Source organism: Carcharhinus amblyrhynchos, chromosome 10, assembly GCF_965287045.1.
Source record: "Carcharhinus amblyrhynchos chromosome 10, sCarAmb.v2.hapA, whole genome shotgun sequence".
NCBI lineage: Eukaryota > Metazoa > Chordata > Chondrichthyes > Carcharhiniformes > Carcharhinidae > Carcharhinus > Carcharhinus amblyrhynchos.
The window spans coordinates 31,300,076-31,313,741 of NC_137333.1; the positions used below are offsets into that span (position 1 = coordinate 31,300,076).

Here is a 13,666-nt window from a genome sequence, read left to right on the forward strand (position 1 = left end):
TGTTTTACACCATTGGAATGTATTTCAGAAAGCCAAGGGGAGGATTTCCTGACTATGCAGTATTAGCCTAATATTCCAATGGGTAAGACTTCTGCTGGGAGCCTGCAATTCAAATAATTATGCTTAATGGTATCCGGACAAAGACTTGTTTCCTTTGGAGAAACAGAACTTTCAGACTGACACCTTGAATGTAATTCAATGTGGCGGGAGGAGTTAGAGTATTTAATATTTGTCATCCAGATTCAGAAATAATGCACTAGGGACATTTTGGAAAGCCTTGGAGAAACTTTGGAGAAAATGCTAATTGTAACAATTCAGGAACCCAAGATTAAATTCTCCAGAGGAAGTACCACACTGTCAACATTCTATATCGCCGCCTATAGACCTTGACATTCCAGAAAAATTTGCAAGCCCTTATGAGCCTGTGAGCTATGCTGCCAAGACTACAACTTCCATTAGGGCCACTGAAATCAGACAAATTGAAATTAAGTAGTCAGACTATAGAAAGCCCACTAATTCAACTGACAGGGGTTGTGTCAAGCTTTCTCCATGTTAAGGTGTCCTTTGTTACAAAACTACCCAGAGGTAAGGTGAGTCTGAAATAACATGCAAATAGAACATCATTTGTGGGGAAGAACAGTCCATTGGATTGTGGCAAGAGGATGCAGCCATTTGGCCCATCATATCTCTGCTAGCTCAAAGGGTTATCCAGCCTAATCTGACTTTCAGCTTTTATTCTGTAACCAGAAAGAAGTCTCACAACACCAGGTTAAAACAACAGGTTTATTTGGCATCACAAGCTTTTGGAGTGCTGCTCCTTCAACCTCTTTAACCAGGCAGGTTAGGGAATTTCAGCTGTGTAAAATATGGGATGAGGGTTTCTTCCTCAATTAGTCTTTCAGTCACACTCAATTAGTCACCCAATAACTTTCTGGGTGATAAAACATTTCCTCAACTCCCTTCTAATTCTTCAGTGAATTACTTTAAACCTATGCCACTACCCTTCATCCCACCCTCAACCCAGGTACTGACCTCTTTGTTAAGGAAAACATATCTCTCTTGTTCATTCTATCTGGGCCCCTCACCAAACTCAATTATCTCTTAACCTGCAAGTTCCCACACAGGCTGTACAAGTTGCTACCTTTAAATTACAGTGAGCATGACTGCACAGGAACATTTAACAATTGTGCATTGCAAAAATAATTTAAGGGTATGTTAGCTGTGTCATGTGCCACTAGGAACAGGAGATTTCAACTACCTATTTAATATTTTGTATCTGGGGCAGGCTGCCAATGCTTGGAAGATGTGAGGGATAATTCCCCATTTCACACTGAGTGAGTAAGGAGCTGTTCTTCACACAAATCATTCTGGGGTTTATGAGTTTAGACTTTGCAGAAGGGCTCTGAACTTTCTCTCCTTTGGAATTGTAAATTGAAACGTCAAGTTTGCTCAGGTCCACCTGCCCCATTCCATAGAGCAGGTGTGCTGCTGGCATGAGGCTCCAAGCACAACATTGGGGTATCTACCTTTCTGGATGCAAATTATAACTAGCACCAAACATTTTCCTATGTTAGTTCTGCATTTCCATTGACTGCACATCCAGGCTATTTGTTTATTGTGAAACACAATACTTACATAAAATAACTAATTCAGTACTCACTGTGTAACAGATGGATCTGATGCAAAGCCGATTGAACTCAAACCTATATAGTATTGTGCTGTGTCTCTCAAAGAGGTCCAATATTCACTTGCCTAAATTGTATTAAATACATGCAGTCAAAAAATGGATAACAAAGAAAAAATGCACAAAGTGAATGATATTCTACAAAAAAAATTCTTGTAAAAACTAGCGTAAATCCCCCTGCTTTTTTTCAACGGGAGTTTCAAAATGTATCACCCATATCCTGTTCACTGCAGAGTGCCTTATCGTTAATCATGCTAAAATTCAGTGGGCAGGCCTATTCCCTATGAAGAAGCTGGCAGCATAGTGCTGAGCGGGCCACTGTGCATATCCCAACCGTTAGTACCATGACTGGTGCATGTGCAGTGGCCCTGCATTGCCACCCCCCCAATTGCTGGCCAGCTCAATTGTTGGCTAACCTTGTAACCTCGCAATGTTGTCCCTCCCACCACCAAGGCCCAGTCGCTGGACCCCAAACATATCCGGGCCAACCTCAGCCTCTCCCACATCCCAGGCCGTCTCGACCCCCACCCCCACTGTCCCGACTCCCTCCCCCATCCCCCCACTGCAGCCCCAACAACCCCAGCAGGCCGACCTCTCACCACAGTCCGATGGCCAGCCCCAATCGCTAGCCTCCCTCCCTCTGTCACTCAGCCCGAGTGCAGAGGGACCCCACTACTCCCACAGATCTATCCCAAGGTCCTGACCCCCATCAGGCCCCGCCCCGTTAGGCCCCACCCCCATACCATCTCCTCAATGCCTGGTGGGCATTGCCACTTTGTTGGGAAATGCCAAGGAGTCCAGGCTGGCACTGCCAAGATGGCAGTGGTCAGAAGGCACTACCCCCGGCTCCTGACCCTCTGGGGGACACATTCTCTCTAGTTGAGCCGAGCCACTGGCTCCCCACAAGTGGGGTGTGATAGTAAATTCTGCTGGAGTGCACCACTCCAGGCGAGGGGGGAAGATGCTAGCGGACCCAGAGATTTCAGTCCCAGGCCCACTAATGAGATTTAAAATATGTTAAAATGCTAATTTAAATAAATTATGCAGCTTTGTGCTTATTTCTGGTGTGGAGTTGACAACACCGGAAATCCTATAAAAGCAGTGCAACGAGCTGGGAGAATCGCCCCTATAATGCTTTCTGATTTTAAGGGGAAAATTGCATATGGTGTATGATTTGTAAACAATTATTTTACATTTTTTCACATTTAAAGGAGCATACATCAGCTTTTTGAGGAATTAGTGAGAGGAGGAGTTGATGGCCTAGTAGTATTATCACTAGAATATACGTCCAGAAATTCAGCTAAAGGGACCTGGATTCAAATTGCGCTACAGCAGCTGGTGGAATTTGAATTCAATAAAAAATATATGGAATTAAGAATTTACTGATGACCATGAAGCCATTGCCGATTGTTGCAAATACCCATCTGGTTCACTAATGTCCTTTAGTGAAGGAAATCTGCCGTCCTTATCTGATCTGGCCTACTTGTGTCTCAAGAACCACAGCGAAGTGGTTTTCTCTCAACTACCATCTGAAATGGCCTAGCAAATCACTCAGTTGTTTCAATTGCTATAAAGACAATAAAAAGGCATGAAACTGGACAGATCACCTGGTAAACCATATTTGACCTCATCCTTACCAATCTGCTGACTGCAGATGCATCTGTCCATGACAGTATCTGTAAGAGTGACCACCTCCAAACCTTGTGGAGACAAAGTCCCACCTTCAAATTAAGAATAATCTCCATTGTGTTGTGTGACACTGTCATCATGCTAAATGGAACAGACTACAAACAGATCTAGCAACTCAAGACTGGTGCATCCATGAGGTGATGCGAGCTATCAAAAGCAGCGGAACTGTACTCCAACACAATTTGCAACCTCATAGTCCCCACTCAACCATTACCATCAAGCCAGGGGATCAACCCTGATTCAATGGAGAGTGCAGGAGGCCATGACAGGAGCAGCACCAGGCATACTTAAAGATGAGGCATCAACTTGGTGAAGGTACCAAACAGGGCTACTTGCATGCCAAACAGCATAAACAGCAAGTCACAGACAGAGCTAAGCGATCCCACAGCCAATGGATCAGATCTAAGCTCTGCAGTCCTGCCACATCCAGTCATAAATGGTGGTAGACAATTAAACAACTCACTGGAGGAGGAGGCTCCACAAACATCCCCATTCTCAAAAGATAAGGCTGAAGTATTTGCAGCAGTCTTCAGCCAGAAGCGCCAAATGGATGATCCGTCTCAGCTTCCTCCAGTGATACCCAACACTTCAGATTCCAGTCTCCAGCCAATTCGATCCACTCCACATTTATCAAGAAATGGTTTGATGAAGGGAATATTTAATCATATAATACTCAACATAAGGATATCTAGCTGCTAATATTTTAATATAAGGTTTAAGAATGAAATGGGCATTTAATATATGATATTTTTGAAATAAAGGTTAAGCTAATAAGCCTGCCAATATTAAATTGTAAAACTCAAGGACTGATTGTGTCAGTAAATTAGCTAAACATGAAACTCTGCCACAATGTAACTTAAATTTGGTTTAGTTATGAAATCATGCATTGTTTAAAGGAACAAATAATATAATTTTGTGCTTGAGAACAGGGAGTCCAATCTGGGAATTCTGCCAGATGACTGGGTCCTTATCAGGCAGATGAACCAGTTTTGACTGCCCCACAAAACACTGAACAAGTTAAAATTATAGATTTGGATTGCTAAGCAACCAGAAAGCCATGTTGTTTAAGGAGTATGCCTCTGTAATAACTCCATGGAGGTGAAAGTCCTGTCACCAAGTTACTTTATTTACACCATACATCTGTACACAGCCAGTTCTCTAGTTGCTCCCTGGCTATCAGATAGGAGACAGAGGGTGGTGGTTGATGGTAAATATTCATCATGGAGTTTGGTTACGAGTGGTGTGCCTCAGGGATCTGTTTTGGGGCCACTGTTGTTTGTAATCTTTATTAATGATCTGGATGAGGGTATAGTTGGGTGGATTAGTAAATTTGCTGATGACACCAAAGTCGGAGGTGTGGTAGATTGTGAGGAAGGGTGTCATAGTCTGCAGGGAGACTTAGATAGGTTGCAGAGCTGGGCCGAGAGGTGGCGGATGGAATTTAATGCGGAGAAGTGTGAGGAAATTCACTTTGGTTGGAGCAACAGATGTGTCGAGTATAGGGCTAACGGGAGGACTTTGAATAGTGTGGATGAACAGAGGGATCTAGGTGTATGTGTACATAGATCCCTGAAAGTTGGGAATCAAGTAGATAAGGTTATCAAGAAGGCGTACGGTGTCTTGACGTTTATTGGTAGGGGGATTGAATTTAGGAGTCGCAGCGTCATGTTGCAACTGTACACTACTCTGGTGCGGCCGCACTTGGAGTACTGTGTGCAGTTCTGGTCCCCATATTACAAGAAGGATGTGGAGACTTTGGAGAGGGTGCAGAGGAGGTTTACTAGGATGTTGCCTGGTATGGTGGGGAGGTCCTATGAGGAGACACTGAGGGATTTAGGGTTGTTTTCGTTGGAAAGAAGGCGGCTAAGAGGGGATCTTATTGAAACATATAAGATGATTAGAGGTTTAGATAGGGTGGATAGTGATAGCCTTTTTCCTCGGATGGAGAAAGCTAGCACGAGGGGGCATGGCTTTAAATTAAGGGGGGGTAGCTACAGGACGGATGTCAGGGGTAGGTTCTTTACCCAGCGGGTGGTGAGGGATTGGAATGCCCTGCCTGCTGCAGTTGTAAATGCGCCTAGTTTGGGGGCGTTTAAGAGATCTGTGGATAGGTTTATGAACGAAAAGGGATTGGTATAGGCTAGTGGGTCATTGTTTTTGTAACTGGTCGGCGCAACATCGTGGGCCGAAGGGCCTGTTCTGCGCTGTAATGTTCTATGTTCTATGTTCTATGAATGCAGGCCGGGAGGCTGACACACCTGCTTTAAATAGGGAGCATGAGACTCCTGATTTAACCATCAATTAAGACTCATCGGGTATCTTTTTTTTGAATAAGACTCATCAGATATCTCTTTCGAATACCAAACAAATAAACTAACTCAAACTAACTTAGCAAAGACTCATTGAGTAGTTCATACTCTAGCACGCCAACCTCATTAGCCTGGCTGAAGTCATCACAGCTTCCAACAGTTGAATGAACAAATGGCAAACTAGTATTTAAGATGTCAGATTGTAATTTAATGCTGTCATTGATATGATTGATATGTTGAATATTAAATGAAGTCATATTAAGTTAATTGCTGGGTTGTATCTAAGATAACTAAATTATATAATTGCTCAAGTTTCTGGCAAGAAAGTGGAGATCTGCGGAGAAAGGTCAGTGATATGGTTGTGTCATTGAGCCTATCTTGGATTCTCCTTTGGCCGAAGTCTTTGTTTGTCTGTCTATTGCATGTTTTCATTTTGAATTTTCTGTTTTAATAAAACTAGTTTTAAAAATAAAATTTTATTTTTCTTTAAAAATGGAGTTTCATTTGCCTTTGCAAGAGTTTACTTATTGAAGTTGCCTTTTCAGAACTTTCTAAAGTAATCTGGTCACTAAAACAGAATTCACCACATCATAAGAACATAAGAAATAGGAGCAGGAGTAGGCCATCTAGCCCTTCGAGCCTGCCCCGCCATTCAATAAGATCATGGCTGATCTGTCGTGGCTCAGTTCCACCTTCCCGCCCTCTCCCCATAACCCTTAATCCCCTCTCTTATCAAAAACCCATCAACCCGCGTCTTAAAAATATTTAGCGAGGCAGCCTCCACCACTTCAACGGGCAGAGAATTCCAGAGATTCACCACCCTTTGAGTGAAGAAGTTCCTCCTCAACTCCGTTCTAAACCGCCCCCCCTTTATCTTGAGGCTGTGCCCCCTAGTCCTACTGTCTTTTTTGAGCGGGAAGAGTCTCTCCACCTCTATCCTATCCATCCCATTCATCATCTTATACGTCTCAATGAGATCTCCCCTCATTCTTCTAAACTCCAACGAGTACAAGCCTAGTTTATTCAGCCTCTCCTCATAGTTCAACCCCCTCAACTCCGGTATCAGCCTAGTAAACCTCCTCTGCACTCCCTCCAAGGCCAAAATATCTTTGCGCAGGTGCGGCGCCCAAAACTGCACACAGTACTCCAGCTGCGGCCTCACCAATGCCCTATACAGCTGCAGCAAGACCTCCCTACTTTTATATTCAATCCCCCTCGCTATGAAGGCCAGCATCCCATTCGCCTTCCTGACCACCTGCTGCACCTGCAAGCTGGGTTTGAAGGCACTGGATATTGCAAAGGCAATGGGCCCTGATAACATTCCAGCAATAGTACTGAAAATTTGTGTTCCAGAACTCGTTGCTGCCAAGCTCTTCCAGTACAGTTACAACACTGGCAACGACCCAACAATGTGGAAAATTGCCCAGGTATGTCCTGTACATAAAATGCAGGCCAAATCCAACCCAGCCAACTACTGCCCAATCAGTCTATCGTTGATCATCAGTAAAGTGATGGAAGGGGTCATCAACAATGCTATCAAGCACCATCTGCTCAACAATGACCTGCTTAATGATGCCCAGTTTGGGTTTCACCATGATCATTCACTTCTGGCCTCATTAAAGCCATGGTTCAAACATAGCTGAATTCCAGAGGTGAGATGAGAGTGACAGTTCTTGAAATCAAGGCTGCATTTGACCGGGTCTGACATCAAGGAGCCCTCGCAAAACTGGCATCAATGGGTATTAGGAGGCAAACTCTCCGCTGGTTGGAGTCATACCTGGTACATAGGAAGATGGTTGTAGTTGTGAGGGGTCAGTCATCTCAGCTCCAGGACATCTCTGTAGAAGTCTCTTGGCCTAGGAACGCCTTGGCTAGGATTCTCCCAAAAAAATTCTAAATGTTGAATTTGCATGAAAACGTGAGTATGAAAACACTTTTGTTTTCAATGGGAGTTGAGAGAAGAATCTCCCTCACTCTGTACTGCTGCAACATGAATCACATAAAACGTCAGAGGGCAGAGTCTATTTCCAATGGAGAGACTAGCAGTAAAGCACTGAGCAGGCCACTGCGCATGTGCTGATGTGTCAGTGCTGAGATTGGCCTTGTCTGCCAGCTTCCAGTTGCTGGCCAACTCGATCACTAGCCAACCCTGCGATCCATGCAACACCAGCCCTAATCCTAACATCCACAGCCTGATCGCTGCCACCCAAACATGTCTGGGCTTAGCCCTGATCTTTAGCATCCTCCCAGTTCCATTCTCCCTCACTCTCAGTGTCAATTCCCATGCTGGTCGCTGGCCTTCCTCCCTCCCCCCCCAATCCTGATTGCAGAGTGACAGCCGGACTCCCACCAATCGCCCCAAAAGGCCCCCATTTAGCCTTGGTCCACCAGACCCCAACCCTTGGCACTGCCCCATGCTCAGTGGGCATTGCCAAGATGCCCCCTAGGCATTCGCACTTTGCCCCTTGGGCAGTGCAAGGGGGCCCATCCTGGCACTGCTGAGATGCCAGCACCCGACCCTCTAGGTGGCTCTGACTGCTCCCTCCCTTCACTCCAGCAGAGTCAGGGCACCAGCTCCCTGCAAGTGGGGAGTTATACTAAAACTCATTGGAGTGAAATACTCCTCGCGAGGGGCGGGTGGGGGGGTGGTGGTGGTGGGGAGCAGAGGAGAGGTGGGCAGGCTCAGAAACTTCAGTCCCAGGCTCGGTAATACCATTCAAAATATATTTAAATTGCCACCTGCATGTATAATGCATCTTTGCACCCATTTCCAGCATAGAACTGACGGTGCTGGGAGATTCGCTCTGGGCCGCTCTGATTTTTAGCACAGTGGGATGGGAGAATCGCCCTTCCTTATTTTTAAGCTCTACCCCCTAGAGTTCAAAGGGAAACATCCTTTCAGCAGTCAGCCCGGGTGGGATTGTTGTTGGTGTAGACTTGATGGGCAAAATGGCCTCCTTATGCACTATAGGGATTCTATGATTCACCCTGTTATGCCCCCTCAGGATCTTGTATGCTTCAGTAATAACATTTCTCATTCCTCTAAACTTCAATGGATATAAACGGAGCCCATCCAAACTTTCCTCATAAGGGCAGCATGGTGGCATAGTGGTTAACACTGGTGCCTTACAGTGCCAGGGACCTGGGTTCAATTCCAGCCTTGGATCATTGTCTGCGTGGAGTTTGCACGTTCTCCCCGTTTCCTCTGGGTGCTCCTGTTTCTGCCCACAGTCCAGAAATATGCAGGTTTGATGGATTGGCCATGCTAAAATGTCAGGGGTAAATCTGAGGGATTATGGGAATGGGCCTGGGTGGGATTGTGATCAGTGCAGATTCAATGGGCCGAATGGCCTCCTTCTGCACTGTAGATTCTATGATTCTATGTAAGCACTTCAGTCCAGGAATCAATCTATTGAATCTTCTCTGAACTGTTTTTAATCATAGAATCATAGAAAAACTACAGCACAAACAGGCCCTCCGGCCCTCAAGTTGCGCCAATCTTATCTCTACCTACTAGGCTTACCTATGACCCTCAAGCCTATTAAGTCCTATGTACTCATCCAGAATTCTCTTAAAAGACCCTAACAAATTTGCCTCCACCATCACCGACGGCAGCTGATTCCACTCACCCACCACCCTCTGAGTGAAAAACTTACCCCTGACATCTCCTCTGTACCTACTCCCCAGCACCTTAAACGTATGAATTCTTGTGGCAGCCATTTCAGCCCTGGGAAAAGTCTCTGAGAGTCCATCTGATCAATACCTCCTTTACATCCTTTAAAGATGAAAGATTTTTCCTGATTCATGTATCAGATCCTGCTGTACCTTGGAGTCTACAATCTCTCTCCATTTAAATAATATGCTGCTTTTCTATTCTTCCTGCTCAAGTGGACAAGTCCCACATTATATTCCATTGGCCAATTATTTAACCACTCAAACTATATATATATAGTATATATCCCAGTTTCCCTATGTCCTCTTCATTACTTGCTTTCCTATCTGTGTCACCAACAAATTTAGCAAACATACATTCAGTCCCTTCATCTAAATCATTGATAGAAATTGTAAATAGTTGAGGCCCCAGCATAGATCCCTGTGGGATTCCAGTCACTGTACCTTGTCAACTTTAAAATGATCGATTTATCCCTTCTCTGCTTCCTGTTAGCCAACCGATTCCCTATCTGTGCCAATATGTTACCAACTAAACCATTTGCTTCCAATTTTGCATAGTAACCTCCAATGTGATACCTTGTCAAATGCCTTCTGTAAACTTAATTGCAGCCCAATCACAGGTTCCCCTTTATCTGTGTTACTTGTTAATTCCTCACAGAACTCTAATAAATTAGTCAAATATGATTTCCCTTTCACAGAACCATGTTTTGATTTGATTTGATTTGATTTATTATTGTCACATGTATTAACATACAGTGAAAAATATTACTTCTTGCACGCTTTACAGACTAAACATACCGTTCATAGAGAAGGAAACGAGAGAGTGCAGAATGTAGAGTTACAGTCATAGCTAGGGTGTCGAGAAAGATGAACTAATGCAAGGTAAGTCCATTCAAAAGTCTGACACCAGCAGGGAAGAAGCTGTTCTTGAGTTGGTTGGTACATGACCAATTGAGAGGTTTAAATCTTCGTATAGACTAGACCAATCAAATTGCCAAAATAGCCTTGAGGATGGGTTGATTGAGAGTATTTGGGATTTGTTTTAGAATAATATATTCTGGAACCAAACAGGGAACAGCCTAATTTAGAACAGGTAATTAGACAAAACAAATTAAGGACCTCATAGTAAAGGATATTTGGGTCCAAAACTAGTGTCTTAAAACTTAAGTAGAGATAATTACACAGATACAAAGATAAAGTTGACTAAAGTTGAATGGGAAAATAAGTTAAAAGGTCAGACAGTAGAGAAGCAGTGACAGGCATTTAAAGAGATAATTCATAATATATATTCATGTATCAATAAAGATATATTGCATCGAGAAAGAACTAATCTTACAAGGACGCACCATTCATGGTTAACAAATGAAATTACTCTAAATTGAAAGAAAAGATGTACAATGTTGTGACGTTTTGTATTAGGCCAGGAGATTTGGAAAGCTTTACAAACCAGTGAAGGATGATTAAAAAGTAGAGAGAAATTGCAGTACGAGAAAAAAATTAACAGAGTCCAAACTAACACAGTCCAAAGATGTGTGGGTTAGGTTGACTAGCCATGATAAATTGTTCCATTGTGTCAGGGGAATAGTAGGATAAATATGTGGGATTAAGGGGATAGCACCTGGGTGGGATTGTGGTTGGTGTAAACTTGATGGGTCGAATAGCCTCTTTCTGCACTGTAGGGATTCTATGATGATCCTATGATATATAAAAATAAGATAATAAAACCTTCTATAAGTATTTAAAAAGGAAAAGAGTAGCAACACTGAGTCTTTGTCCCTTGAAGGGTGAAATTGGGGAATTAATAATGGGAAACAAGGAAATGGCAGAGAGTTGGAACAAGTATTTTGTATTTGTATTCACAGTAGAAGACACAAAAAGTATCCCACGTATAGTAGAAAAGCAGGAGCAAAAGGAAGAGAGGATCTTAAAATGATCATTTAAAGGGTTGAGATGCTGAGAAGTCTCCTGGACTAGGTTGTATGCATCCTAAGGTCTGAATGGAAGTGAATGTAGAGAAAGTGGATGCATTATTTGAAATCTTCCAAAATTCCCAAGATTTGCAGATTGGGAAATTGCAAATCTAACAACCCTGTTTGACAAAGGAAGGAGATAGAAAGAAGGAAATTATAAACCAGTTAGTCTAATGTTGACCACTGGAAAATTGCTAGAATTCAGTATTAAGTATTAGAAAATGATTATACAATCAGGCAGACTCAATGCTATTTTGTGAAAGGGCAATTATGGTTAAGAAATCTTTGATGACTTAATTTGCAGGGTGAATAAGGGGAATGGTTAGATGTAGTGTATTTGGATTTCCAGAAGGCATTTGATAAGCTATGACAGAAAAGGTTACCATACAGGAAAAGAACCCATGGTGTTGGAGTAATACATTACTGAAGATTGGCTAGAAATAGGGACTAGGGGTAAATGGGTCAATTTAAAGAAGAGAATTTGCAGACAGCTGCAATACAAAGGGATCAGGGTGTTCATGTACACGAACCAACATGCAGTTACGAGCGTTTAGGATAGCAAATTGAATGTAGGTCTTTATTGAAATTTAGAATATAAAAATGGGTAAGTCTTGCTACAACTACACAGAACATTGGTGAGTGTGCAGATTGACCTCTTTACTTAAGAAGGGATGCACTTCCATTGGAAGCAGTTCAGAGAAAGTTCAGAGGAGGTTTGGCAGAAAACTGGAGTTAAGGCCGTTGTTGTAAAATCTAGAGGATGCATCAGCTTTTTGCACTTTCTATGATGTCATGTTGCTGAGAGGTATTTCTTGAAGTAACAAGTCAAGTTGCAACAAAAAGTCTGTGTCAGACAAACTAGACATTTTATTCTGAGACCATCTGTTTGTGAAATAATGCTTCTTGTGATTTTATGGCATTGAGCCAATTTGGACTAATTTGTCACATCCTACCATGCCACGTCTCTACCATAGCACATTGAGGAATATCCGTACAAGGGAAAGTCACACACTGTTTGTCAGCTCATTGCAAAGATGCCCAGCTGACCTACTAGCTATTTGTGAAGGTATGCTTCCTGCCATCTGTTAATTTCAAATAGCTTTGACAATAGATGTTCCAACATAGTTGTTTAATTAGTAGTTAAGAGCATTAGAAGTAGGAATTAGGAAGGAGCTGGAGTTTGTAAAAAGTAGTGACGCATGAACTATTACACAAGGATTGCTGAAGTGACAAACAAAACATTAATAGTATCTACTTAATTACAGTGACCCCAATTAAAAAGGTAAGCAGCCATTTTCAGCTACCAATAACACGTCAACAGTGTGAACTACAGCTTGTCTTTCACAGTCACTCATGAATAATAAAGATCTTTCCACAAATTAATTTTCCATTTTCAACATTGTTCACTTGATTCATATCAAATATTCATACAGCTAATTATAGTGCCAACTTAGACCAGTGGTAGCCACCTGTTTCATGTAGGGTTCTGTTGCTGCAGAAACTCAGTAAATTCTAGCCGAGGACTCCCGCCAGGGACAGATTCTTAAAGCTCTTGAACAGTGTTCAAGTGTTCAGTGAACTGTGTTGCACAGTAACACAGAATGGTGATGGAGAATCAGCAGACCATCTTACATCCCACCAAACTTGCTTTTTCATTGACATTATCAAATAACACAGCCGATTAGCTATCATTTGTATTGCGTTGTCTTCAAGGTCATTTCAACGCCAAGCGCTCCAATTATTTTGTTTAAAAACAAAAACCATATAAACTAAATCAGATAAGCTGAGGGACAAAGTAAAAGGGACAGCCCTTAAAGGGGTACTGCCTTAAACAAAACCAAATCTCAAATAATGCCAAGGGCTCCATGCTGTGCTCAGCCAAAAACTCTTTTGGGGAAAAAATAAATACCAATCAAAGCCAACTGAAATAAAACTCTTAACAGAGCAGCAACCATAGAAAAAAATGTATATCCTTTACATCTGTCAAGTGAAATACTTTTCCTTTTATCGATTCTGTTACAAATCCCAAGATATGATAGAGGCATTCAAAATGATGAATCGTTTTGAACCAGTAAATGAAAGGACATTGTTTTCAGTGGCAGCAGAATGGTTGGTACGGAAGCATACAGAAAATGTATGGGTAAAGAACAAACAGCTGGGGGAAATGGATTACTCTGATAACATCAAGGGGAGGAAACTCAACAAGGAGGAAAATACTGATGCAGGAAGAGAGACCCAGCTGGAGGGAGGTAGACTCAATTCTGTGGCAAGAGGGGAACAGCAGAGGGAGACCCATTATATAGAGAAGAGAGACACACAGCAGTGGGGGGAGGGGAACCAAG

At 42.7% G+C, this 13,666-nt stretch overlaps 1 protein-coding gene across 2 annotated transcripts in view; it reads right to left on the reverse strand.

Annotated features, from left to right (window-relative positions):
* The window catches only part of LOC145348860 (uncharacterized protein C3orf85-like), a 52,667-nt gene that overhangs the window by 585 nt on the left and 38,416 nt on the right, over positions 1-13,666 (reverse strand). For both annotated transcript variants that reach the window (XM_080196872.1, XM_080196871.1), the window contains exon 4: positions 1,661-1,752. In XM_080196872.1, coding sequence (XP_080052998.1) covers positions 1,661-1,752 — 92 coding nt within the window. The remainder of the gene's footprint in view (positions 1-1,660; positions 1,753-13,666) is intronic.